The 27994-nt window shown below is 38.4% G+C and overlaps 4 protein-coding genes across 5 annotated transcripts; 2 read left to right on the top strand and 2 right to left on the bottom strand.

The window, feature by feature from the left end:
• The first annotated feature begins 4726 nt into the window (after positions 1–4726).
• LOC126612623 (uncharacterized) lies at positions 4727–11684 on the top strand. Of its 2 annotated transcripts, XM_050281087.1 has the most exons (8): positions 4733–4836; positions 5009–5213; positions 6022–6957; positions 7053–7386; positions 8918–9007; positions 9488–9559; positions 9648–10547; positions 11135–11684. In XM_050281087.1, exons 3-8 carry the CDS (start codon positions 6022–6024, stop codon positions 11350–11352), a joined length of 2550 nt encoding a protein of 849 aa, XP_050137044.1. In that variant the 5' UTR covers positions 4733–4836; positions 5009–5213; the 3' UTR covers positions 11353–11684. The 2 variants fall into 2 exon arrangements, with proteins under 2 accessions (XP_050137045.1, XP_050137044.1); XM_050281088.1 differs by lacking the exon at positions 5009–5213 and having other exon boundaries at positions 4727–4836.
• Positions 11685–13034: 1350 nt separating this feature from the next.
• On the top strand, positions 13035–15954 carry LOC126610422 (protein HEADING DATE REPRESSOR 1-like). The gene is made up of 3 exons (XM_050278471.1): positions 13035–13308; positions 15140–15465; positions 15553–15954. The coding sequence occupies exons 1-3, from the start codon at positions 13170–13172 to the stop codon at positions 15751–15753; spliced, it is 666 nt and encodes a 221-aa protein (XP_050134428.1). The 5' UTR covers positions 13035–13169; the 3' UTR covers positions 15754–15954.
• Positions 15955–16965: 1011 nt separating this feature from the next.
• On the bottom strand, positions 16966–20496 carry LOC126610421 (uncharacterized). The gene is made up of 6 exons (XM_050278470.1): positions 20261–20496; positions 19679–19921; positions 19387–19560; positions 19190–19296; positions 18731–19062; positions 16966–17763 (listed from the first exon to the last, which is right to left on the bottom strand). Exons 1-6 carry the CDS (start codon positions 20372–20374, stop codon positions 17243–17245), a joined length of 1491 nt encoding a protein of 496 aa, XP_050134427.1. The 5' UTR covers positions 20375–20496; the 3' UTR covers positions 16966–17242.
• Positions 20497–24189: 3693 nt separating this feature from the next.
• LOC126612118 (probable folate-biopterin transporter 3) lies at positions 24190–27709 on the bottom strand. Its single transcript, XM_050280429.1, has 5 exons — positions 27182–27709; positions 26073–26332; positions 25760–25855; positions 25512–25682; positions 24190–25408 (listed from the first exon to the last, which is right to left on the bottom strand). Exons 1-5 carry the CDS (start codon positions 27561–27563, stop codon positions 24818–24820), a joined length of 1500 nt encoding a protein of 499 aa, XP_050136386.1. The 5' UTR covers positions 27564–27709; the 3' UTR covers positions 24190–24817.
• Positions 27710–27994: the final 285 nt, after the last annotated feature.

Raw genomic sequence — 27994 nt, forward strand, 5'->3', positions numbered from 1 at the left:
TGGACAACCTCAACCAAATCCAAACGGAGGAAGGTTCCAGACCAACTCAATGGAACTGAATATGAAATGAGATTCCAGACCAACTCAACGGAGTCCAAATAGAGCACGGTTCCGGACCAATTCAACGGAACCGAGTATGAAAAGGGATTTCGAACCAACTCAACGGGATCTAAATGGTATACAGTTTCGGACCAACTCAACGAAACTGAATAAAATTATAGGAACCTAAGGATAACTCAATGGAACTAGATATGACAAAAGTTTGATGTCACGACTTCCCAATAACCATGGTTTAATAATTCTCTACTAGCCCTTTCATTTCACAAACATTTCAAATATGCATTGCAAAACAAATTTCATTACTTTCACTTAGAATCACAATAACCACATAAATCTAGTAAGGTGCCACTTGCACGCAAGCTGAAGTGCACATCCCCCAAGATATCACATTGACCAAGGTAGGGCCACTAGACCATATAGGGTCTTTACTAACGTTAATTTCTATATTTATGAACGATTTAGAACATGTTGACCAAAATTCAACCCTCTGTCAACGGGAGATCGGGACCTAGAATCTCCTCATGGAGTCGAGATCTACAACTAATGATGGTGGTTTGCGTTTGTGGTTTGTGAAAATTCAACATGTTTCCTCATGAAGATGGTGTTGTGTATAAACTAGGAACTCAATTAACTTTTTTATTTTAATATAGGGGTAGATTGACCATAAATATTAAAAATTCAAAGACTGCTGCAGCCAATGTGGCAAGAGAAAGAGAGAGTGGAGAGAAATTGTATAGTACATAGCGATTTTGTAATTCTCTATATGACAGTGTCTTTATTTATAGTAAATTACTAGCAGGAATGCCTGTGCTTTGTTACGAGTATTCAACCCATGTATAACATTCATAGGAAAATTAACTAAAAATGCTACAGCAATACAATCACATTCTTAAATGTATCAATTCAGATAACGCGCATTTTACATGAGTAACCCTCACAAAACCACACATTTAGACAATCATCTCCAAATCAAAGAAAAAGCAAGAGATAGGTGAATTGATACATAAAATAAGCATTTCAATTTTCATTGCTACTCTATTAAGTCGACATCGAGAGCCAATATACAATCGAAATTACTTTAAGGAATGTTTACGTTGACAAAAGTTGCAATGACATTCTATAGTTACACCTTTAAACCTTTAAAGAAAAGACATTCTATAGTTACAAAACCTTTATGAATGAATATACCTCAAAAAGCCAAAGCCCCAAGTGTTCCCTTCGAGTATCCAAATTTCTGAAATTCACAAACATAGAAAATCCATCACCACTAATCCTGTAACAGTAGCTAACTTCGAAATTTTCCCTAAATATTAAAGACCACTCACTCCAGACACAAACTATCTAAATCCTAAACCTTACATATACACACATCTACATGTACATACACACACACACACGCACACAGATGCATGCATACATACATATATACATGTACATACACACACACATCATGCATACATACATATACATGTACATACACACACAAATGCATGCATACATACATACGCATGTATGTACAGAAACAGATGCATATATACAAATGTATGCATGCACATACACACACAGATGCATACATACACATACATGTGCATACACACACAGATGCATACATACATATATACATGCACACATATATACATATATTTATATAGATGCCTATACATATATCTAGACATATACTTCATATATACTGATACATAGACTTGCACATACATTTATACACATGCACACATATAAACTGCACTTTTCAGCAAATGGGAGTGTTTCACACTTATAAAAATGTGTAGTTAGTTAAAGAGTTTTTTACATGTACACAGACATACATATAGATGTACACACTCTAAAAACATGTTTAGTTAAAGGGTTCCAATTCAAATCACAAAACAAAAACTTCTTGAAAAAAAAAAAGCTTTTAATGCTAATCACCAAAAAATGGCAGCAACTTAACAACAACTAACAACACTCTAAAATTCATTGGCAAAAGATAATCACATACATTTATAAAATTCATTAGCAAAAGATAAACACATACGGAAAATGAAACCTAGATTAATCAGCAAACAGTTAAAGGAGCAACGTTTTTTAACGATTTTTGAAAGAACCCTAATTAATCACATCGTTGTCCAATAATCAACACCAAATGAAAAACGTTTTGCACAAACCACACAAAAATATTTTGGACAACACAAATAAGTAAGCCACAAACAGTTATTGAATGAAACCTGTAATGCAAAATCCCGAGTTGGCGGTACATTTCCTGCAATCCATAAAAAAGATAAGAACAATTAGTTTTCTTGTTCTCAAACAATCGAAATAAAAACATCGCATTCAAATTGGTCAAAGGGTTTTACACACTAATTACCAATTCAAATCACAGAACAAAAACTTCTTAAAAAAAAAAAAAAAAAAAAACTTTTTAACACTAATTACCAAAAAATGGCAGCAACTTAACAACAACTAACAACAGTCTAAACATAAGCTAACAATACAGTCAACGGGTTTATTATAGGCATAAATATTTGCACACACACACAGATATGCACATACACAAACACAGAGGCACAAATACAAATAATTTAAAATAGAGCTCAATTTAAAAATGGCATTCTTTTAAGAAAATCAAGATTGTAAATTAGTCTATTGTGTTTACTGATTTTGTTCCAATTCAAATCACAGAACAAAAACTTCTTTAAATTTTTTTTTAATACTAATTACCAAAAAATGGCAACAACTTAACAACAACTAACCGTCTAAACAGAAGCTAACAATACACTCAAAGGGTTTATTACAGCGATAAATAATGTAATCAAACACGAATGGCAAAGCTTCGATGAAAAAATTGAAAACACAAAAAAAATGTAGGAACGAACCTTGGAAAAATGTTCAGACAGAGAGGAACTGAGAATGAGAAGAAAAACTCAAAAGCAACCAAGTATATAGAGACCCAAAAAAATCCCCAAATTGATTAAAAAAAACAGAAGCCTAACCTAACCAAACATGGAAAAAAGATTTGCAATTGTTTTTTTGACCTTTCAATCACCACATGCACGCAACCATAAATGCAAGAAACAATATAAAAAAGTAAAAATTTGGTACAAAATGTAAGTTGAAACAGAGCTTATCTGACAATGCAACAGAGAATGAGCAGTGATCCCGACCTCTACCTCTCCCATCCTGCTCTCTTTCTTTCTCTCTCTCTCTCTATCTGTCTCTATCTCTCTGTCTCTTTGTGATGGCATAAGTTGAACAAAGAAGAACGAAATAATGGGTAACAACCTAACCCCAATCCCTCTGAAACCCCAATAACGAACTGACGACTCCACCCTTTAACTTGTAATCCTCATCGTGCGATCTGAAGCATAGATGGGCAGTCATCCCGACCCCTACCTCTACCCTCTCTCTCTCTCTCTCTAGCTGTCTCTATCTCTCTGTAACAACTTTATCTCTCTGTCTCTCTGTCACGGCTAGGTTGAAGAAAGAAGAAGGAAATGATGGGAACAACCTAACCCCAATCCCTCTGAAACCCTAAGAACGAAATGATGATTCCACCCCTCTAACTTGTAATCCTGATGGTGCGATCTGAAGCCCAGATGGGCAGTCTCATCATTTAGACTCCCAAAGGGCTGACCTCACACCAACAAAAGAGAAAGCCCAAGGAAAGTATCATGAGAAGCCCAAAACAACTCAGCCCCAATACCAACACAAATGAGATGGGTTTCTTGTAAATAAGGTGAAATTGGATGGCAAACTTGTGACTGTAGCTAAGCTACAGTCAATTCCTTCCTCAATTTTAGAATAGATAATGTTCAAAAAAGTAAAATTTTAAGAGCTATGTTTAACCCTTATGCTTCTTCTCTGTGTTTTATTTTTTATTTTTGCCAAGATTTAACCCCTTATGTTAGAAATGATATATGAATATGATCTAATATTGTTCAACAAAAAATAATTTCTTGCTCTATACGCAACTATGTTTAGCTCATTCGGTTGAAGATGACCTTAAAAATTGTGTGATTCTCCTTAAGCTAGTGCTTTATTTATAATAAACCATGAAAAAAGAGTAACTTGTTTTTTAAGTAAATACAAAGTCTAATAAGAAAGAATCAGTAAAATAATGAATAATTTGAAATCCATCTTCTATTCACAATAAGTTTTTATCATATTTTACACGGTTGACTAGAGAGAGGATCATCGCTGGATCCTCTTTGTGAGAATTTCGGAGATTTTTCAATTACATTCTTTCATTGTGCATCGTGCGGTCAGTTTTTGTCAAATACGATTTATATTCAATTTTATATAAAAAATTTACAATAATTTCTGACTTCACAACTTATAATGAACAAAAATAATTTAAGAATTCCCAAGATAACACCCATCCGCGTTTCAAAAACGCCATATCAGAACCCGCAGGGGCGTCTTATTTCAGTTAATCATAAAACGCCCTCAAAAGGTTCACTTAATAACGAATGTGCCACTCACATTTTAGTGACGTGCCTTCCTTCTATTGGCTCTTCAGAGAGTTCACCTCATCAGTACTGTTGCAGCGAACACTGCCATCAAAGCAAATCCGAACCTCTCCGTCCGCCACATGGCGTGTTGTCAGTGCCATGTGGACCCCGCACCGAATCCTTTAAAATCTCCCAAACAGCGCCAAACCCAAAACCCTTCCCTTCTCTCTCTTGGAGGAAAAGAAAAGAGAGAAAAAGAAAGAGACCGGAAAGAAGAACGATCCCCTCCTAATCTCTCTCCCTCCCTCTGGGCACGGATCAGTGAACGGTGGTAAGCATCGCTTCCAGTTCTTTACCCTAAAGATTGAATGTATGAATCAAGATTTTTGGTTTCGATTTTTGTTTTTCAGTTTGATAAGATTTAATTATCGGTGAATTTAATTGATTTTAACCTTGTTGATGTTGTGCTGCAATCTGGATGTTTTTGCTGTCCTACAAAGTAGCGTGGCCATTAATGTGGGTTGAATCTAGCTCCTCCCCTCCTCCATGGATACTGGCGACTAATTTTGATATGTTGGTTTGTCCAATTTTTCAAACTAATTAGATTGTTGTTTGTTCGGATCTTTTGGGATTTGTGGTGTGAATTTTCCTGTGTTTGGTTTTCGGGGTTGGTCGAGATTTCGCTCTAAAATTCCAGGTTCTGTTGAGGTATTGAAACTCTGCATTGGGTTTTATTATGATTTATGATATGGTATTTTTAATGAGTTATATTCATTGTCCACATTTTACTTTGTAGAAGCTGCTGCCCACTATTTACTTGAATTTTTTTGGTTGACGTAAATTACGTTTTAAGGATACAAAACCAACATTAGGTACAAATTGTAGTTGAAGAATTAGGAAAACCCCAACACTACTAAGGATAGACAACTCATTAACTCTCCCTTTCTTCGGTTTTCGTTGATTTTGTTTTGTGAATCGTATGTGTTTATGAGTTTTGGGGTTTTTGAGTTTTGAATTTGAGTGTGGTTGGCTAATATCCGTATAATGTACTAGTTGAAGGCAGCTTATCAGATATTTAGTTTATACTTTTGGTGGGTAGATATAACGTTGGTTGTTTGTGATTTAAGAGCTTCAGTTGGGTTAATGAGCTTCATACTATCACTTGTTTGGGACTCTGTAATTTAGCCCTTCTAATAAAAAATTGTGTATATTTAATTCGTTGTTTAGCAGTGTTTCGTTTTTTCTTAGTGACATGCTTAATCTTTTATAAATTCTCTGTTAATTGCTTATTTTGGCATTCCTTGATCATTTCTACCTGAGAAGACCCTCTGTTGTGTGAGCTTTATGGGTTTATGGCTTATCAATGTCTATAATTTTTGAAAAATTGCAAGCTCCTCAATTTTTATTTTCTTCAAGGTTGGGAAGCCAAGTTTAAAATCACTAAAAGTATATAAATTAATTATATTATGTTAAAAAAGGCTTGTTTTGGAGTTTCTTCTGACTTTATTTTATTCAGATGGCAAATGATAAGTTGAAACATGAACGAGAGCCCCTTGGCTCTACTTCACCATTACAAAGGATCAAAGAAAGTGAAATCTCGGTTCAAAGTAATGAACCTAATGATGTGTCTAACTTCGTGGGGAACCTTAGTAATAGTAGTGCTGCTGGAGCTGATGATATAACCATTCCAAGTATGACGATGCCGTTTTCACTTTTTCCTTTTGAAGACATTGATGGAACGAATAACCCTTATGCCATGGAAATGCCGCTGACTGATATTAATTGGATGACTGATCTCACTCTACCATTCAGCAACCCTCAGGATCCAATGTTTGACTATGATTCTGTATATGGGAAGGGTAGAAAACCGGTCCAACATAGGTCAGATTCAAATTTTATCGGTTTGGATGTGAAGCAAACTCATCGTCCTCTTGATTATTCAATGCCTCCTGCTAAAGTGGTCAGTGCTATGTTTGATGCGGACGTTAAACCTCCTGTTGACAGGAAATTAGTAACTGCTAATGGAAACTTTGCTGCAGCCTTATATGGTATACATCAGAATGAAGAACTAAATAGAAATATAGGCAGGCCTCAGCTATTTAGAAATTTCATAAGCGATGGAGTTAGCACCCCTGTGGCAGGCCATACCATAGATGGCTTAGGCATGGCAAAAAATAACAATTTCATGACAACCAAAGTTCAAGAGGATTGCCCAGAAAACCTTGATGTGAGTTTCCTAACCCTGGGGTTTGAGCGGAAGACTGAGGATTTATCTAAATCTAATAGATCAGAAACAAATGTTGCTAATAATTTTGGAAGGGATGCCCTTCCTCAACCAAATACTTTCTATAGTCGAAAAGAAGAAAGAAATTTCTTCAATCCCTCTGATGTAGCTGGTGGTTTGCCTTGTCATCAGAACACTGCCGGTGGATTCAACGGGCTGACAAACAACGTTGGTAGCTGAACTTTTTCTAATAAAAATATAACAGTATGTATGATGCTAGTTCTAGTCCTAGGTTCATTCTGAATCCACCTTATTTTTCACAGATGCCACAAGATGACAGCCAACATCATTTTGTTATGCCGGGAAACAGGAATGTTGCTCTTGGAGTTGAAGGGAACTGGGATACAAGATCTGCATATATTGATCCTAGTAACTGTTTTCAGGGTTACCCAGATGTATCTTTAATTCCTGTTGGTAGCAGCTCCGGGCTCCCTGATTCTGGAGAGAGCAGAGCATATGGTTTGCCATCATTTTCTTTTTCGAGTACAAGTACTTGTCCACCTGCATTGGAAACTTCTAGAAACCTCATTGCTGATCCTGGCATGGTTTTTCCTCCTATTGGTGCCACAACAAGCACTTCCCTGCACGATCAGTTTGGTGAGTCTGGAATGCTTCCACCATGCTCTCCTTTTTATTGGTGTATTACATAATGGAAATTTTTGGTTGCATGTTTTAGTTTCACTTCTGGACTGTTATATTCTGTACATAGATACTTTTGATGTTTGATAATGGCCAAGGCAAATAGTTGTGAGATCTTGGACCACTACTGTGGTGTACCATGGAAGCTTTGAATTAAGTTAGTGATAGTAATCAAAATAGGGTTAATATTTTGGGGGGTCTAACAGGTTTTCTTATTTTACTTCCGTCATGAACTTGAATATGGTTTTTTATTTTGCAAGGATGACCCCTCTTGGATGCTTAGTGTCACAAGGGGTCTTTTGGCCGTTAGAGTGCCTTGGACGAATTTCTTGATTATTTTCCCGCCACCAAATCTAGAGTCTGGCTTTATGTAGTGGAGTTTCATCTAATGGTCATGTTTGGTCAGCTGGAGTGTTAATTGTTTAGGTGTCCTAATCCCCGTGAAGGGAGAGAATCTCTCTTCTTTATTGGAGCTGTAGTTTCAGGGGTTAGTAGGATGGATGCCACACAAGTATAAGTAAGATCAGCGAACAAGTGTACCATCTGTTTGGGTCCCTGTCCGTTGAGGTCATATACACTTGGTCAGTACGGACTTCAGGGCTTTTTTTTTTTTATAGTTTTTATGTTTTTACTTAGTTAAACTCTTTCAACCTTTTTCTTTCCGATGCTGTAACCTCATTGAAGCTGGACTTCTACTTAAAAGTATGTTATATTCTCTCAACTATTTTCATTGTGATTCTGTAATCTTATTGAAGATTTGAGCTTTTTATATTTAATCAAATTTAGTACACCCGAGTGTGCAGGTAACTAATTTATGGTCGCTTATGCGACATTGAAACCACTAGGTATTAAACATAATACTTGTGAGGTGTGACTCGTCAATAGTCATTGTCCCTGAGGAACACATTATAGGAATTATTGGCTTATGAGATGACAGTTTGGTTATAAAATTTTCTCTCATCCAAATATCACTAAAAAATTGACTAGAATCAAGTATGTAACAAGCTAACTTGATTCGCCGTTACTGTTTTGATTGATTTGAAGAACTGAGTTGTACTTACTCTTTGGACTGTTCTCACATATTGGGTAACCACAGAGCAACTTCGTTGGTTTTCAAATATTGCAGAAGGAACCCCATGGTGAGAACAACAAAATAGTCAAATATATAGACTTCTGAGTACTACTACTGGGATTAACATAAGTGCTCAATATGCTTGACATATCATGTCTATTTGGGTAGCCTTGACCAAAGTTCTTTTGCATGGTTGGTTCAGCTTCAGGTTTGCCTTGCACACTAATAAGTCACTCAGATCCGTGTTTATAGTTTTAAGCAGGCCAACTTGGGTGATAAGTGGTATTAAGAAATTGTATGCAACAAACCGATCTTCTGTTGCTACCTTAACTTTTATTTGTTTATGTAAAGTAGTGACTTGCTAAAAGTTCCATTTTATGTAGCTTTCCCGGTGACTGACTCTGCAACTCTCTTTAGGGAAGCCTTTCGCAACTAATGAGGTTATTGCTGTAGAAGTTGCTGAAAGAGGCGATGTTCCTGGGAAATTCAGGTTTAGCCAGCTACCTAGTAAGTCCATCTTACTTATATAACTCACAATGTTCTATTCATGCAACCATTTCATCCTTAACATAGTAACTCTTGTGGTCTTTTTGTGCTTTTTTTTTAACAAATACTATCCTGTGGTTTTTGTATTTGTATGAAAAAATAAACCAGAAATAGGTTGACAGTAGAATTAGCTCGGCAAATGTTGTAATCAAGTGTGGAACACTGTCAGTGCACGTATTCTTACATGTTTTGATTTATAGCTGATTGATAGAAAGGGACCAAAGATTGAGGAAGATGGGTAAAATGATAATTGTGCTAGAGTGAAGTTATATAGCATTGACTGATAGGTATCATGAATAGGACTTGTTTTTTGAATTCCAATATTGATGCAGAACTCGTATTATCCCATGACACACCACTGGCTGGCACTTGTTTGCAAAGAAAGCAATCTTATAGAGTGATAAAAAAAACTTGGTAATGCATTTGATGGATACTTTTCAGGTAATTATTGTCAACCTCATGTCGTCGGTGCTGTTCAGCCATCTACAAACCTTTCTAGATCCATGATGACTGGTACATTACGATTGAAACTCTTAAGTCTTGATCATGCTTGAATGTATCTCTGCATATGCTGTTATTTTGATAACTTGCACTATTTTAGGTGAAGAGTTTTTAGTTACCAAATGTAATAGAACTGCACAAGGTTCTAGTGCTTTTGTTGGAACACATCTTAAGAGGGTTGCTGAACAACCGCAAGCGGTGACTGCCAGAGCTCAACTGTTAAAGAGAAGAAGAGCTCAATCTTCTGTCGATCCATCTGCTCCAATGTTGTCCCTAAATGTTTCAACTGTCCCAAATTCATCCAAGGCCTCTTCTTTCACAGTCCCAGATCCTACAGCTCCATCCCTCCCATGGGAAGCGAAAAGTACTACATCACTCTCACCCCTATTGCAGATTTCTCACACTCTCCCAGCCCAAGGAAGAAGTACTCCATTATTTCCACCCCTGTCACAGACTACGTTTGCCCTCCCAACCCCAGTCAGACGTACTGCAGTACTCCCAGCCTTATCCCAGATTGCTTCCTCTCTGCCATCCCGAGTGAAAACTACTAAATTGCATCCGCCTCTATCCTTGACTGCTCCATGTCTCAGACCCAAAGCCAAAACTACTACATCGCACCCGGCCCTATCCCAGAATGCTCCATCTTTCCTACCTCTACCCCAAATTGCTCCTCGACTCGCATCACACCCGACCCAGTCCTGGAATGCTCCCTCTCTCCGACCCCAGGTCCGAATTGTACCCCCACTCCCATCCCAACCTTGGGCTGCTCCACCAGTCCCACAGATATCTCAGAATGCTTCACCACTCCCACCAAAATCTCAGTCTGCTTCATCACTCTCTCCCCAGACTGCTCAACCTCCCCTTCCACCACCCCAGATTGCTCCCTCTCTCCTACCCAAACGCCAGACTGGTCCACCTTCCCCACCCCAACCCCAGACTGCTGCACCCCCTCTTCCACCACAATCCCGGACTGCTTCAGCTGTACATATAAAATGGAAAGGTTAGCTTCATTCTTGTGTCACATTAACAATTTTTTCTTCATTACGTCTTTATTTCTAACCATACATTGATATTTTAAAATTTTCAACAAAGTTGTTTTAAATGATACAAGTGTGGATTATGCGAGTACAAACAATTTGACATGTCATGCTATTTCTAGTCATGGTTTTCTCTCAACCCATTAGAGCACATTTAATGCAACATGAGTAAAAGACCTGCTATGCCACATGACCTAATGCGTGCTTACACTTCTCCAGTTAAGTTTAGATTGTAGGATCATTCTCTGGCAACATGAGTAAAAGACCTGCTAGTCATGGTTTTCCCAGGTTGTGTTCGGATGAGCATACTTGAGGCCTTCTTTTGCAGTTTATACAACTGCTTCTGATAGGTTCTGAAATAATTGAATACTGCAACACAGTTAAAGTTTGGAAGTCTAGGCATACCTGAGACATAGATACTACTAAATCTGTTATTTTTTTAAATGATCTGATGCATAATATATATGGTACTGTAGTGATTTTGATGGTTGGTAGCATGTATAGTACCGAAATACATGTGATGATAGTAGGAATTGTTTTTCTTTTGCAGGTTTTGGTCAAACTCAACCAAGTGGGCACAAGTGTTTGATATGCAAGAGGGATCTTTCCTTCACACCTGAAGGCCCTGTTTCCATACCAACTATTCAACCAGTTGTTGCTGTTCTACCGTGTGGCCACACATTTCATGACCACTGCTTGCAGCTCATCACCCCTGAAGACCAAGCTAAAAGTCCTCCGTGCATTCCTTGTGCCATCGGTGACAGTTGATTCCTTGTGCCGTTGGTGAGAGTTGACTCGTGCCCTGGGAGAGTGTTGATGCGAGTCTTGGTTCATAACATGTTGAATCCTCCATGCCTTGTGGCACTAGTCATGAGAAATTCCTCTTCTAAATTTTGTTCGAATCAGTCGGAAGTAGGGGAAAGATTGGTTGTGACAATTTCAGACCTGCTTTATCTTTTCATTAAGGCTCATAAGGTGATTTGGTGCATAAGTATATATAGCTCATTAAGAATTGTATAGGCGAGTAACCCTTTCGTTAGTATGATGTGTACTTTTGAATTATATCAGCTCAATTTCCGGCCCTTGAGTTCTACCTCTTATCATCTTCATGTCACAATTTAGCTTTGTTCACATCAAGGATATGAGCTATGCTCGGTTCAGGCTCAACTTCTCGCTTTACGTTAGCGGACCTACAGGTCCGGCCGAGGCTCTGTGCTCTTTCTTTCTGCGTGGGACGATGCCGGGGCAGCCATGATGGCGTTGATTATTAACAGGCACATGATGTATGTCTTCAAACCTTGTAAAGATGAGATCAATTAAATTAGTTAATTGAGTAGGTTAAGTTATTATATGCACATGAGACGACGTATTAGGCCTTAAAGTGAGTTTTGGATTCCTAGATTCATTAGGCCATTAGGCTTGTAACTCAAGTTGTCCATGACAACCAAAGTAAGAAAGCCCAAGAGGCCCACCTGCACTGGTCGGTTTTGGGGGTCTATTGGTGAGGGTTTCACCAATAGAGGCAAACTAATATCACGTCGTCGTACAAAGAGAAATGATTTCTTACACGTAAGAAGCATAAAGGAGTCTCTCATATTGCAAATATAGATACTTGAAGAAAATTGCTCATGTGCAGATATTCTTTACTGAAATGACGAAAAACAATAATACTTATCCCCCTCCCCGAACATTTAACAATATAGAAAAACAGATGCTGATGCACCGCAAGGATATGCTCTTCCAATAGTGAACAAGCTATGAAAAAAATACTATTATTTGTCATTTAAACAGACAAGGCAAATAAAAAATAAAAAAAAACAAAAAAAAAACAGGAAAACCAGATTAACACCCCTCCCCTCATATAATATAGTAATGGCTTTATATATAGAGATAATAATAATAATAAAGTGAGAAATATTGGACAGTGTTTCATTTTTCATTTCGATTTTACGTAGTATTAAGTATTATCTAAAGTACCTATTAATATAATTATCTTCATCAATCAAAAGATGATGAAAAAATTATTTAGTCTTCTATCATATAAAAAAAGAAAGATATTGGGCTTCAATGTAATTTTACAAATCTAATTTTTTTTTATTGAAGTTTCACTACAAATGATGTTAAGCCACACACATTCTCTCTCTCCGTCTCTCCTTCTTATTTTAAAAATAAAAATAAAAAATATTCGTACACATGGTATTGAATATTAACTTTAGACTACCGTAAAAGCCATAATTCATATAAATCTACTTCGACTAAACGTGTTTAATACGATTAGAAAGCATGCAGGAAAATGAGAGGGGGGGACCCAGACACCGAGTGGCAATGGCAGATACAAGGGTCAACTGTTACCAAATGCCAAATCTGAACCGTCAAAAATACGACATGGACATGGGATGGAAATGGTCCCGGTCCATATCGTGTTCATCGACCCAACAAAACAATTATCTCCTCATTTTTCTAGGTGAGGAATCAAACAAGAAAACTGCTCAAATAAAATACCAAACCAACAAGAACGAGAACAACTCCCTCTCTCTCTCTCTCTCTCTCTCTCTCTCTCTGTCTCCTGAATAGTTTGTGTTTTGATGGAGAGGGAGAATATTAATATTAGTAGAGATGTTGATGGGGGGAAGAAGGGTGGTGATGGGGGTTTGGAAGGATTTGCAGTCGTCTCTTCCACAAGGATTGACTGGAAACCCAGAAAGAGATCACTAATATCATCAGGTACTTACCCTACCTCTTCTTTCCTTCGTTTCATCTACTAGGGTTGCCATATTTACATCTTTCTCTGTTTCTCCAATCGGGCTTTTTTTTTTAATTAATTACTAATACATGAAGAATTTTTAAGATATGCATACATATGTATACCTCCCATCACAAATCTTAGTAATCCATAACCCTAAAGCATAATTATCACCACGAATTGAAGCCGCACCGTCACAGAAGCTGAATTAATTCTTGCATCTATCACTCATTTCATTTTATCGTGTTTTTAATTTATTGCGTGATTATGATTACTAAGATTAAAAACAAAACAGTACTAAGATTAAAAACAAAACAGTCTTTAATTTGGTCAGAAGAGAGAGAGAGAGAGAGAGAGCTAAAGCTGTTGTTGAAGGGTTGCTGACTTTGCTCATACGCTACTTCAAAATGGGGCTAGCTGGTTTGCGTAAAAATTGGTCTCTCACACCCTCTCTAATTATTATTAGGTGCATTTAATTGCAATTTACATTTCATTTTCTTTTCATTTTTGGCCTGTAATCTTTCACGTCTTCAAAGGAAAATCATGCGCTACTATACTCGCAAAAAAAAAGAAAAAAAGAAAAAGAAAAAGAGAGAGAGAGTAAATGCTAGTAGACAATCAATTTATATGGTACTCTGTAAATTATATGACGTGGTTGTTTCTTGTATTATTCAAATGACCAAGAAACTTTCTTTTCGTCCTTTGATTTTTCCTTTTACTACATATTTCATTCTTTAATAAGAGTGAGTTCATTTTAAATGTGTTAGAGGTGATTTTGTTTAATTTTAATAAAATATTCCTATTTTCGTCATTTGTCAATGAATTGAATATCGTAATTCAAAGATAAAAAAACAATAAAAACCAGAGTATTTAGCCATAGCCACGTTCGCTAAAAGTAGCTTGCTCCCCACTCTGCACCCAAATACGAATCTCCCAAAAATCTACTATAGATTAGGGGTTCGTATGGAAATTGCTTTTAAAATGACTGAGAACGTTTTGGTGAAAATATTTTTTAAACAAATCCTTAGTAAAAATTTAAGTGGATCCTAGAAAAGCACTTAAAGTGTTTTTTGCAAGAAGTACATATCAGGTTGTTCTTTCAAAAATCACTTAAAGTGCTTTTAGAACCTAAAATCAGTTTCATCAAAAGCGTTTTCAGTCATTTTAGAAACACTTCCAAACAGACTCGAGTTCAATGTTAGAACATAAAAGTATTTCAATTTTCTTGTCTTACCGTTTGGACAGCTTTGAATACTATAATAATTCTATTACACACAAGTTAGATATTACCTAAATAAGTACAAATCTCTTATCTAAACCTTAGTGCTAGTTACCCTATTTGGTGATCATATTGTACTGTCTGATCCTTTCCATAGATGTTCATCTGGAAGTTGAGTCGACAGCTCCAAATACCTTGATACATACCACCCTAAGTTTCGGATTTCATCCGTCTATTGACTGGTTTAGGTAGTTCATTCGTTAAGAATATCCCCAAGTGTCGGATTTCATCCGTGTATCTAATCCGAGGAACATGTTATGTACAAGGATCGCCAGTCTCGATCATCTTTTCTATGCACCTGATCATGCACTTGTTCACGGTGTTCTTGGTACTCTGTTCTTCCTCAAGTTGGTGTAGTGAAATTCCTGCCCGTATTGTTTTCCACATATCAATTAGTGCATACTATCATCCTGCATGTTCACTACATAGTACACAAATATATAGCAAATAGGGCCAACCATCCATTCTGGTTTGAGCTTTTGATCTGCATCTCTAAATTCAATAGCACTAGAAAGTGAACTTGTTTCCCACAGCTAGCGGGAGGAATATAGACAAGGTAACAGGAGACACTGCTAATAATAGTCCCGACAAACAGGAAGTGCCCATCACTGAAGAGGAGATGCAGGACGTAACTGCTGCTCCTGAGCTCTCTGAACGTCGAAAGGCCCTTTTTGAACCCTTGGAACCTATAACAAATATCAATGGGAAGCGACCCTCAGCTGAATCCTTACTTCCTCCGCCGGACTTTGATGCCGCAACCTATCCTAAAGGGTGGTTGATTGGGAAAAAGAGGAAGCTAGTCAATGTCGATGTTGTTGAAAAGATGCGGAGGATTGCCGTTCAAGAAATGAACAGAAAGGTGTCATTTCCAAACAGGTCACATCATCTCCAACCAAAGGAATTGCTCTGCAATATATTGAACCGCTATTATTTGTTATCTTTTCAGGATAGGGAGATTGACGGGCTAAATGAGCAGTTGGAAGAGGACGCCAGATGCCTAGAGCACCTGCAACTCCAACTCCTCCAAGAGCGAAGCAAGCGTTCAGACGTGGAGAGAGAGAACGCAATGCTGCAAGACCAGGTTACCATGCTCATGAACATGCTGCAAGACGACACCGTGGACGATGGAGGCCCCGACGAGCCATAGATATTGTTTGTAATTTGTTATTTGTTTTCTTATTCTTTTTGTACATTTGGTTGGAGAAAGTATACACATACACAGATACAATAGTGCCGGTGCTAATGACCTCTGCACATGCTTGTTACTAAGTTGTGAAGAGTCACGCAGAAGTCATATATCAAAGTATATGTCCAAGCTGTATTTACCTTGGATAGTTTGTCCGTCAAATGAATGCCTCACCCACAGTTCAAGTTCGTTCTCCGCCACTGTCGCCAAAGGCCGATGCCGATCCGGCGCTAAAAACTCAGCGCCTTCATCTTTGTTAAACCAAAGCGATCATCAACAAGAAACAAAATTGACAGAAAGTGGTGGATAATAAGCATCTTTCATGATATAATTTGATGAAATATCACACATCAATTGTGTCTTGGAGAAAATAAGAGTTTAAATATCTCAACCCTACTCTAACTAATACCGGGATCTTTTAGGATAAAACTCCACACTTGATTGATTGTACAGGTGGTAATTCCTAAGTTGGGAACAATATAATGTTGTTAGAAGCAAGGTCTAAAATATCAATATTATCCCGATATTTCGTATTTTTTAACTACCGATATTTCCGATATCATCGATATTTTAGACCTTGGTAGTAACTCTATGTGGTACTAAGTCACTCATGTATCTTACCATGCAATGTATAAAGTGTAAAATATTGTACTAATTCATTATATATAAATGATTATAGTGTGTTTAAACTTCTTTCATTAATTACTACATATTTTCTACACTCATAATGTTTGTTAGCTCGCTATATAATCAACTTAAATCAGTTAAATCCATCATGCAATGCATTTCCTTTCAATTTTTTTGTGATAAACTAATAAATAATTGACTAAATAAATATCCTGCAAAATTTCAATATAAATTTCCAAGTTTTTCTTACAATTTTCGTGATTTTTATTCAATTTTTATCGATATCGATAATATCCCGCTATTTCCATCAAAATTTCCGTGTTTTTAAACTACTAATATTTCCGATATCATCGATATTTTATACCTTGGTTAGAAGTGAGCATTTGACCCGTCTTTCTGATAACTTTCATTTGCTCGGAAATAAACGCATTGATAGTTGCAGTCCCGGAGGCGGCCAGGTAAACGAGATCAGTTTATCAAGAAAGAAGGCGTGCCGCAAGATATCACAGAAGGGCAGACTTAACAGAGTGTATTACAAAACTCACATGGCCGTGGAAGAAAAGTTCATTGCATACAAAGGTAAGACAGGGCAGGACACACGAAGGACGGTAAGATTCTAGCGAGAACGAGGTCGGCGTTATAAACACGTCGGGATTCTTCACCGACGTACATTTCTGAATCCCCAAGTTGTACACGTTTTATTAACAACCTGCACCTGTTGTATTCAGAGACTCGAGAACCGCCATTTAGATTTCTATACTTTTGTACAAAGACTATTCCGGGATGGTAAATGGCTACTCCCTAGCCTAATTACATCATAAACTTACGACAAGTTAAACAGAAAATGAGGAAGGCTTGCTATCCTAGGAAGATTAAGAAGAAGCTCCCCGAATGAATCCCTTCTCGGCATGGTCGGTTCCTGCTTGCCATCAGAATCCTTGGGCTCACCCTTCGGTGCAGGAAAACCTTCTACAGGTTTGCTCTCATAAGTTGATGCAGAAGCAGAGTTAGTTTCCGCTGCTTTTCGATCATTGCTTCCATTCGACCAGTCATCACTTCTGGCCTGCAAGTTTAGATCTGCAGAAGGATCCTTCTGCAAGAGGCAATAAAGGGAATTGACTCTTGACATGAGGGACTGCTCATCAGACGGTAATGGGAGTTGGGAATCACTGAACAAGTACTGAGTAATTTCCTCCAACATGTCTGAGCTAGGTTGTTCCTTGCCAGAAATGCAATTTCCAATGTGGCTTACGAAGTCGCTCACTGACATTGACAAGGTAAGTCCAGGAACTTTGATTTGATTGAACTTGCTGAGCATCTTCGAGGTTCCGGCAGTGTCCATCACTGTATATGGAAGGACGGTTAGACACACAACTTGTGCAATGTAGTTTCCATAACAAAATTGCACCACAAACGTGAATGTCGTATGAAGTGCATACTTAAACTAATAGAGATTAACCAATAATGTGGAGGGAAAGATGGATGAACCAAGAATGTGATGTAGTGTGGTAGGAGGGATGAGGGAGAAATGCACATGAAATGTCATACAAAATGAATACGAAAAGCTAGGAAAAAATAAAAAACCTACTTAAAATTTTTTTCACACAAAATGAATACGAGAACCTATTAAAGAAAACCTACTTAAAACAGTTTTCAGCTTTCGTTTTTGGTTTTCACGCTGTGTACGTTCCATGTTAGTGTATTTCTGTACAAATTACATTGATTAACCAAATCAATTGCAAATGAACGTATGGAACATCATGTTTCAAATTCTCCCTTCTCTACACATTACTTGTTTCTTTTCAGATCTTCATATCCCTTATTCAGGAAAGTAACTCCTCTTATCCTTTGAATGGATAGTACCAGAAAAATAACCGACCCCAACCCCTTTATGAGCCAAAATCAAAGGGATGCTGATGAAGGGACTTCCAAACATAATTCTCAGTCTCTGTCTAATTGACTCATACTTTGCCAACATAATTTCTATTGCAAGGGATCAGTAAGTGATTTTGTTGCTATTTATTTCATATATACAGAGACAGAAGTGACCAGATGTATATGCTTCTAAGTTACTCAACGATACGATGAAAAATGAAAATAGTTAACTGCAAGAAATAAACAGGACTGCAAATGAATGGGAATAAAATCTTTAACCTAGAAACACACAAATTTTAATCATAAGTCAAGAAAGATGAGAGTGAGAATTGAAATTTTAGCAAACATAGTGATTGAGCAACTTTGTAATACTAATGGTTAATTATTTATTTATCACCATAACAATTAACTCTCTTTTTAAGGTTTGCTGATTTACCTGAGGCAGACGAAGAAATTTCCTGGGAATAACTTTCAGGAGCTCTACCACTAAAATCTTGTTCATTCTTAGATGGCGACGAATGAGCTCCAGAAGGTGATGCTGATTCCTGCAAACCAGATATAGCAGACCCCTCTTCAATCTTTGAACCAAACCGATGTCTATATTCATCATCAAGGTCAGCTGTTACGGTAACTCTAGCATCGAAAAATGGAGATTCTAGCACAATTTCTGGCTGCTGGCTCAAAAAGTTGAGACGAGGATCACATTGAATAAGCTTTTCGAAATGCTTGCCCAAGAGCAACCCTTGTGGGCACTGCAAAAAATGTCGCCTTAAGACAAAAAAAGGGAAAAATCAAATTACAAATTTGGAACACAATCGATATAGTTCAGTAGCTTCTTTCTTAAAGCTTCTCAATGTTCTATTAATGACTATACTGACTACAAGGTTAGATATACCTGTTCAAAGTGGCTTGTCCAGCAGTAAAATCAGACGTTGCCTGCCACAAGGTATGTTTCCTAGGCTGCGGATTGGTCTCCCTAAAGAAAAGGGGCGGTCTAGCAAGCTGCCCCAAGATTTAATATTAACAGATTATGAACCGATACGGAGTAATTTCTAAGGGGGAAAAGATAATTAGGTTAGAGTGAACAATTACCACTACATCCAAAGTCCCCGGTCCATCCTCCGGGTAGTTTGCCTTGATAGCCACAACATCTGACCACTGAATTTCCATCTTGTTCTTAAGACTACCATCAAGCACTTCCCACACAAGTTTATGCTTGGCAAAATAACATTTCGCCACCAAATCTCCTTCGTATCTCGACTTATACTGCAGCAGAAAATCGATAATATCCAACATCAACCATCAATACAGAAAACAAAATCGAATACAGAAAACATGTTCGTCTTGGAAACTACGATTTCCCAATCAAATGGGAGTTATATACCTCCCAAGTCCCAATCCTTAGAAGGGAAGCCGGAAAGTTCATAGCCTTGAGCTTATCCGGCGCACCGGAAGCAGCAGCTCCCTTGTGACTTCTCTTGCCTAGTGTTGCCAATTTAGCAGATTTTTCTTGGGACAGCTTCATCTGGATCAAATCCAAAAACGATGGACTTTTTTTGAGCTGCAAACCGAGTGGGCTCGGCTCATCCAGCGGATGGTACACCGACGCATCAACATCGCCCGGCATCTTAGACACAAACATCATAAAAAGATCAGCTTACACTCAATACATCACATCAAATTTGAAAAAAAAAAATCTCCTCTCTCTGAAAACGCCTCCCTAATCTGTTTGGTTGGTAAGAAAGTACAAGAAAATTTAAATAATTCAATTAAGCCAATTGAAAATCAAACACCATGGGAAAAAAATAACATCTACTCTTCCTGAAAATCACTCCCTAATGAGTAATCTGTTTGGTTGCTAGGAAAATTCAGGGAAATCAAATCAAATCAATTCAATCCAATCCAATTTGTGCAAATTGAAAATCAGATAATACGAAAACAAAATTGAAAAGAAATGAACTTATACCTGCGGAGACGAGTCGAGTTTGAGCCGTTTGTGACTCGGACCGAGTCGGGTGCCGGACGACTCATCGACGTCCAACTTCACCGTCACCTTTCGCGGACTCATTAGCTGAACCATCGGCTCTAGAATTCAAAACACCAACCTAACAACCTGACTCAGTTGCACAGCGAGTTAACTCAGCGATTTTCCCGTTCCCGAAACGTTTCTAAAATTCGCGTCAACAAAACAAAAACCGTGTGGCGGTGTCTCCCTTTCTTTTTAACGCGGAGGAGAGGGAGAGGGAGGCGCACAGTACGATCCCATGGACGGCCGTCACGTGCGTGGCAATTGTCCCAGGGATACGCCACGTGGGCGGACATAAATGGACCCGACTGGATTTACGTAAACGACCTTGGGTCTTGGCGGTGACTGTGCTCTTGGAGGAGGCCGGCGGCGTCAGAAGACGTCATCTAGTTTGGCGTTTTCTGCGGTGGTCGCGAAGTCAGGTGCTCCCACGTGCGTGTTTGGATAAAATTGTGGGGGCCCGCATCCCGAAGGTTCTGAGCTGTGCTGGGTGATTTGTCTGGTAATTGGGCCGGTGGCGATGATTGTGTGGAAGGTCCTGCACGAAATTTTTTTTCTTGTGACCGGATGTTACACCAAATGTTTTTATGTAAATAAAGAAAAATTGTATTTTTTAAATTATTAATATTTTAACATATATATCTTATCATTTATATAATAACACATGACATAGGTGTTTCTGTCACACTGAAAAATCTCTCGTCCTAAACACGTAAGAATTTCTACCGAGGAAAGTCTGCCGACGTGTTCTTGTGGATAAGGCTCAACACTTACTTATCAAACTTTCCTTTTTCCTTCTCTTTCTTTTCGTTTCTTACTTTTGGAAGTGGATAATTTATATAAAATGGGTTATTTGCCTTCTTTAAACGACAAGGAGATATTTTTATTTATTTTTTAACCATACATAATTTGACTCTGTGCTTAACGTTTTCCAATAAGGTTTTCCAATAAGGTTTAATTTTTAGTGTGGATATATCATTGGTGCGAATATAAAGTCGCCGGTGTTATTTCTTTTCAAAGTCTTTTTTTTTTTGGTTAAAAGATAAACTTTATTAAAGACGACCATAAACATTTACATCTTTTGTTAAAACATCAAATAAAGACTCCGGTCCCAAAGCTCTCCAACGGAAGACACCTCCATGTGAGGCAACATATGAAGCTATAGAATGAGCAGCGGCATTTTCATCCCGTTTCACAAACATAAACCTCATCCTTCCTAATTGAGATACTAAAAGCCCAATATCAAACAAAAAGCATTCCAAAGTAGCATCAGCTACACAATCCTTATTAATCATAATAATAAGCATCATGGAATCAGATTCTATCTCCACATCTGGCATCCCAACTCAATGCAAACCTCTACTGCAGCGCGCAAGGCAGCAGCCTCTGCCATTGCAGCCGTACTGAAAAGCAGTCCTCCCACTCCTCCCGCTGCCAGCAGCAACCCACCCATAGCCTCCTTTGGCCAGATTTCCCACTCCAAGCCCCATCGCAATTGAGTTAAGTACCCTAAACGGCGGCCTTCTCCATCTAACTGGCTGCCCTGCAAAGGTTACACGTTGTCCCATCTTACACTCATCAGGATCACCCTCTCCACACATTGAGCCACTCGAAACTCCAAAATTTGCTTCCAGATCACATGAACCATATCCATAGGATTAACAAGAACTCCATTGAATACCATGTCATTCCTAGACTTCCAAATTCTCCAAAGCACAAAAACACACTCCTACATCACTTCCTCATAGCGATTATTCTCTCGAAACCGCATGCAAAGCCCCCTCCAATAATCCCTGAAATCTCGCCCTCCAAAACACCCCATATCCAACTGCAAGGAGCAACAATACCACAACACACGGCCAAATGCACACTCAAAAAATAAATGATGTTCTGTCTCATCCACCTCAGCACACATTACACACAAACTATCCACCTGCATTCGGCGACGAATCAAATTAACTCTCACAGCTAAAGAGTTATTACAACAGCGCCATACAAAAAGTTTTAACTTGTTTGGCACGGCTAAGTCCCATATATCCCTCCAACAATGATCCCCCTCATCCCTTCTACTACATCCCCCCATACCCTTCCTCCCCAACTCCCCATTAGCCTGCATCTCCATAGCCACGCCATACCCCGTTCGAACAGAATAGGCACCATTAGTCGAATAATGCCAAATGATTTTATCCTTGCACCCTGCCACACTAACAGGCAAACCCAACATCATGGTGCTTTCCTCCTCCTCAAAACATGTCCGAACCGAACTAAAGTAGTGTTCCAAGACCCCAACTCGGAAACAATCAAATCCCCTACCGTTAACGGCATCTCACTATGAGTCGACCTTACTCTGAAAGTATAAGGCCGTGGGATCCGAGGATCCTGTTTAACTCGAATATTCCACCCATCCCCCACTCTCCACCGTAATCCTCGTTCTAAGACCTTCCGACCTTGCACAATCCCCTTCCACCCCCAAGAAGACCGGCTTCCTACCTTTGCCTCCATAAACGATCGATCAGGAAAATACTTAGCTTTAAGAATTTGTCCCAATAAGCTACCAAGTTGAAGTAGAATGCGCCACCCAATCTTTGCTAAATAAGCAAGCTGGAAAGCTAATAAATCCCGAAAACCAAGTCCTCCAGTCTTCTTGGATAGTGGCTATTCTAAATGCTGTTTTAAAATGGCTGAAAGTGTTTCGAACTAATCTTCATCCTCTCTCTCATTCACGCTGAATGAATGGAGATTTGCGGGGTCACATTCTATTCTCTCTCTCTCTCTCTAAATTTCTCTTTGATTCAGTTTTGTTCTTATTTGGATATACAACATACAATCTCGTACAAGTATTTCTGCCCGCACGCTGCGTGAGTTGAGAAATTTGTCATGTAAATAAAGAAATATACTAAAAGTTTTAATATCACGTACTTGTGCATGAAAAATAATAAGAAAAGAAACCTTGTTTATTCTCTCCTCAAAAGGAAATTAAAGCAATATTAAAAAAAAACATTTGATTTCACTAACATACAACTAAGTGTGCTTACATATTAGGGCATTCAACCTCCTATCTATTTGATGAAAATGAACTTGCCTCACTAATGAAACCATTAACCAAAAAAGAAATCAGATACGTTTGAAGGGGCCACAACTAATACGGCTAAGGCATCCATAGCCCATATTCATATAATAGAAGGGTAATTTTGTAATTAAAACCAAATTCCCCCTCAATTGCACTGTTGCAAAGCTACAGTGGTAGCAACCCTTCCCAAGTTTAGTATAGAGTAATGAACGCATGCTATTTGCAATTTCTGAGTGCCGTTGTGTAATAAATTGATTCCCTATGGCTGAGGCAGTAAGGATTTGAAGAGTGTATTATTTTCCTGTATGATATGCTTGGATGCAACAAGTTACGCACGAGTGCACGAAAGAATAGTTGAATGCGTTTTTGACAATGTTAAAGAACTTTGTATGAAAGAACCGTATAAAATTTCATACACATAAAAAAATTGACCTATGTTGAAGAACTGGATAAGGTTTACTTCAGTTGACACAACATTTGCAAAGGACCAACCATTGGTAGGAATACTATAAGAACTTACAAAAACGAGCGAGGTTGAAGCCATTGTTCTTCGGCAGTGAGAAGTGAAAGTCCTAGGACCAAGGTTCTTAAAAGTCGCTAGGCGCTAGTCCCTGACAACTCTTATAGGGACTTAAAGCCCCACACCTATTAAACCGATAAGAATGCAAACCGTGTAGTCAGATAACTCCCAACAACATGCAATCAGATAAGTTCCATCGTGCAATTAGATTATTGTGAAAGCATGTTTTAATAATTAATTTAGAAAGGATACGTCAACTTAAAGATATAAAACACACAGTGGAAAAGAGACCTATCTCAAATACAATAACATGAGATATGAATGTAGTTGGATGCATGTGTGCAAACGTACCTGGATAAGTATCTTGTTTACGTATCATCTTTGCATCAAAAGTGTGAGAGACATCCTTAGACTTAAACAATTACAACGGAAAATATGTAACAAATCTAAGCTATTACAGACTCAGGCATTTTGCTAGGAATTTGCCAATTTTACACTAACAAGAAGAGAGTAAGAAAAATCGTCAGGCTGTCCATCCTTGCACTCCCACTTTATCTGACTATAGTGCTACTGGTTCTGAATCTCAGACCAGACAACTACTTCAGCTAGATGCATGCAACACCTGCACAATGACTTACCTCGAATCACCAAGCTCGTCCCATGTGCATTCTCATAACACTAGAGCGGTAATAGAACCTGTTGCGGAAAAAGATTGCTGTATGTGAATCCAAGTTCTTCACCATGGTAAAAGTATAATCAATAGTCTTTTGTAATTAGAGAACGTGAAAAATGCCTTCTCTCAAGGATGTGGCTATGACATTTCCAAAAACGGTTTCTCCAGTACCTCCCAACAGTCATTAGAAGCGATTCTTCCTCGACACTGCAGTTAACAAATCCCTAGTTCTGATCAAGTGCCAGTGACAAGGGAGGCCATTTCAAGTGTCTCGTACTCATGTACATCGTCGGCTTTTTTGGTCCTCAACATCTCAGATGGAAGAATGGATAAGTTGGGATCGCTTCTGGGTATTAGGAAAAGTAGCGCAATAGGAACAATTCTCAACAAACTCCGGATCAAAATGGCCATCCAAAGATTTTCAAACTGTGTCCGCGTAATATTCAAGATGTGGAGTAAGAGGCCTCCAGCCCAAGTAGATGAGAGCATCCCTACATGGTCAATCGACATCAGTAACGCAAAGAAAGTGCCTTCGATACCCGCAGGGCAGAGTTTGGAACTAAGTACAAGGAGGGGCATCCACTTCATACGCCCAATCAACATAGTAACGGCTTCGTCAATGACAACAAAAAAATAATCTGGCAAACCAAATTTCAAATTTATGCGCAACACCAATACCAAATCTAGCAACCCTGAAACACCATAGAGCAACTGAGTCCAGAAAAGAACATCCCTGAAAGGGTAATTTTTGAAAAAGTTCTGGTAGAGAAGGACCCCCAAAAGGGAGCCAACAGCACCTATAGAGAATATGGATCCGACAATCTCCTGTAGGAAGCATATAAACAATGAGTTTGGATTTAGGCGCACCAGACCAAACAACTTCCGGCCACAAGAAATGCACTAAAATTATAGGAGCATTTCCGGTTACCTTAGAGAAAGACGGACCCTCCTTTGCATCAGTGTACCAATAAAACATTCCTTCACGAACATTCAAGGCCAGCGCAAGTGACAAGTACATGTATAAACAAGGCCTCCATACGCTACCGCATTTTAATGTTGTCCACATAGCCTTACCAGCATCCAGTAACTTTACACTGACCTAAATTAAGAGATTGGCATGAGCATCAGAGAAAGCAGGTGCTAAAATGGGTAAATAAAAAAGTAAAGTAATCTCACCCGTTTATAAGCAAAGTTGCGCACATGAGATTCTCTATGCATTATCCCAACCAAAACGACCAGCCCTGGAGGGATGCTGAGCAACCCAAACACACCCTGTCATAGAAGTGCCAACTTCTACCGGTCAGAAAGCAATTTAAGCTGATAAATTATCTGAGTGGATAATGAAACTATACGAACACGATATGGTTCAATCGAAAGGTTGCCAAAATCCGATATCAAATCAAAGTTCTGTCTAATTTAACAGTATAAACATATAACAAACGATTGACAACGCCAAAGGTTTATGTCACGACTATAAGCGAAAGCATACCTTAGGGCCCACAAGGTGAACAAGAAACCCACTAAGTGAAAATCCGACAAGTGCCCCAACTGAAGAGCTCAGTCCACACAAGCTTTGCATGTCACCGGCAAGGGATGGATGGCTTATACTGTTCTGTGTAACACAGGCATCAATTGTTACATCGGCAATTGCTACTCCAGCACTCCCCGCCATCAGAGCCAGCAAGGACATTGTGAGATTTAAATTCTTGTCTAGTGATAACACAAGCATGGAGGTCGCCCCAAGCAAACCTGGAACGACCAACAGGAAAGTAAAAATAAGGGAACAGCGTTCAGGTAATGTAGTATTTTCTTCTTTATAATAAGGTCGTACTGCTAAAAGATATATAGTAATCACCTTATACAGATTAAATTCGAAATTAGATTAGAAAAGCATGAACCCAAGTTACATGGCAACTCTTGGAGACAAACTAATGCAGCATCTGATTACAAATACCTATGCAAATGGAAGTCAGGGCACTAAAGGGATATGGGACTTCAAAACTTAGCCAAAGATTACAATTGCCAATTTTACGAAAATTGATAGTTTCTCAATTTTACGAAAATTGATGTCGAATAATAAATTCATGTATGTATATATACAACAACAACAACAACAACAAAGCTTTATCCCACTAAGTGGGGTCGGCTATATGAATCCTAGAACACCACTGCGCTCGGTTTTGTGTCATGTCTTCCGTTAGAAGTGCTTTCTACTTGTCATAAATAAACTATTGTTAGCCCACATTTAAATGAACAGATGAATCCTCTACTTGAAATATGATACTCTCCTATTTACCATCATTTCATGCAATGCAGTTTCTGCAAAAATCCTGTGATGTAGCTGAAAAAGAAAATTATATGTGACAACATACAACACAACGTCCTTATTAAATTGCTCAAATTACCCCCGAATAAATTTGAATACGATGCCAATCCAAACTAGGTTGATTACATATCAAGTAAGCTAGAACATAAAATGATCTTTAAATAACATAAAAATATGACCCCAAATTCAATAGAAAATAAAAGCAGCAGCTAAAATGATATAAAATCAAAACACACATTTATATAGAAAAATGAGTTGGTATCATAATTTACCAGCAAAAACGAAGTAGGGTTTTCGGCGGTAGCCAAGAACAGGAAGAGTGTCAGTGAGGAGACCCCAAAGAGGCTTCACAATCCATGGAATTTGGATGATCCCAAAGTATATTTGTGCCTCAGAAGGCTGCACTTTCTCTTCGTCTTTCAAGTAATACTGTATGCTAATTCTACTCAACCCCATGCTCAGACCCTGGCTGATTCCGTACACGATCACCACACCTACCACAAAGCTCCAATGCAACTCGCTGCTCAGCATTCTGAACCAATTTATGGGTGTCCATAGCAAATCTCGGACACCCTTTACTGGGATTTTCTGCTTTTGGTTCCCAGACTCAGGGTGAAGACTTTCTTTTTCAGGTTCTTCTGCTTCCATTTCCATGGCTGATAACTCTGCTTTTTCCTGCAAAATTTGAGAAAAATAACACCCAGTTGATAAGTCTTGGTTTTCTGATGTGGGGTTGTCGAATTGGTTCTCAGAAGCTGCATCTGCAGGACTTTGACTTTAACTGCAACAGTTCAATTCTGTCATGGGGACAGAGATCCAAGACCCCAGTAGACTTTCCCAAGGCAAAAATGGGAAACAACATTGCTGGGCTTTTTAGCTTTTCCTATTTTTATTTTTTGGTTAAAGGCTTTGGTCCAAGGTGAGAACACCTACGAATTTTAAGCTCAATAAAAAGCCCAATGGGTAAATGGACATTTGCTTAATTTGGCGGAATTTTACTAGTTTACTCGGATTTTCACTCTCCTAATTTTTATTTCGAGGCATTTTTCATCTTTGTAGTTTCTTTTTGGTTTCACGTTAGGTAA

This window comes from Malus sylvestris, chromosome 17, assembly GCF_916048215.2.
Source record: "Malus sylvestris chromosome 17, drMalSylv7.2, whole genome shotgun sequence".
NCBI classification, from domain to species: Eukaryota; Viridiplantae; Streptophyta; class Magnoliopsida; order Rosales; family Rosaceae; genus Malus; species Malus sylvestris.

Bases quoted from the DNA above. Each gene is read 5' to 3' on its own strand.
- LOC126612623 (XM_050281088.1), top strand. From the start codon at position 6,022: ATGGCAAATGATAAGTTGAAACATGAACGAGAGCCCCTTGGCTCTACT. The intron at 9,008-9,487 runs GTAAGTCCATCT...GATACTTTTCAG, and splicing joins CAGGTTTAGCCAGCTACCTA to GTAATTATTGTCAACCTCAT. The intron at 10,548-11,134 runs GTTAGCTTCATT...TTTCTTTTGCAG, and splicing joins TGTACATATAAAATGGAAAG to GTTTTGGTCAAACTCAACCA.
- LOC126610422 (XM_050278471.1), top strand. From the start codon at position 13,170: ATGGAGAGGGAGAATATTAATATTAGTAGAGATGTTGATGGGGGGAAG. The intron at 13,309-15,139 runs GTACTTACCCTA...TGTTTCCCACAG, and splicing joins GAGATCACTAATATCATCAG to CTAGCGGGAGGAATATAGAC. The intron at 15,466-15,552 runs GTGTCATTTCCA...TTATCTTTTCAG, and splicing joins TTCAAGAAATGAACAGAAAG to GATAGGGAGATTGACGGGCT.
- LOC126610421 (XM_050278470.1), bottom strand. From the start codon at position 20,374: ATGGTTCAGCTAATGAGTCCGCGAAAGGTGACGGTGAAGTTGGACGTC. The intron at 19,561-19,678 runs GTATATAACTCC...TTTCTGCTGCAG, and splicing joins TAAGGATTGGGACTTGGGAG to TATAAGTCGAGATACGAAGG. The intron at 19,063-19,189 runs GTATATCTAACC...TTTTGTCTTAAG, and splicing joins GGACAAGCCACTTTGAACAG to GCGACATTTTTTGCAGTGCC.
- LOC126612118 (XM_050280429.1), bottom strand. From the start codon at position 27,563: ATGGAAATGGAAGCAGAAGAACCTGAAAAAGAAAGTCTTCACCCTGAG. The intron at 25,856-26,072 runs GTATGCTTTCGC...CTTCTATGACAG, and splicing joins TTCACCTTGTGGGCCCTAAG to GGTGTGTTTGGGTTGCTCAG. The intron at 25,409-25,511 runs GTAACCGGAAAT...TGCTTCCTACAG, and splicing joins AGGGTCCGTCTTTCTCTAAG to GAGATTGTCGGATCCATATT.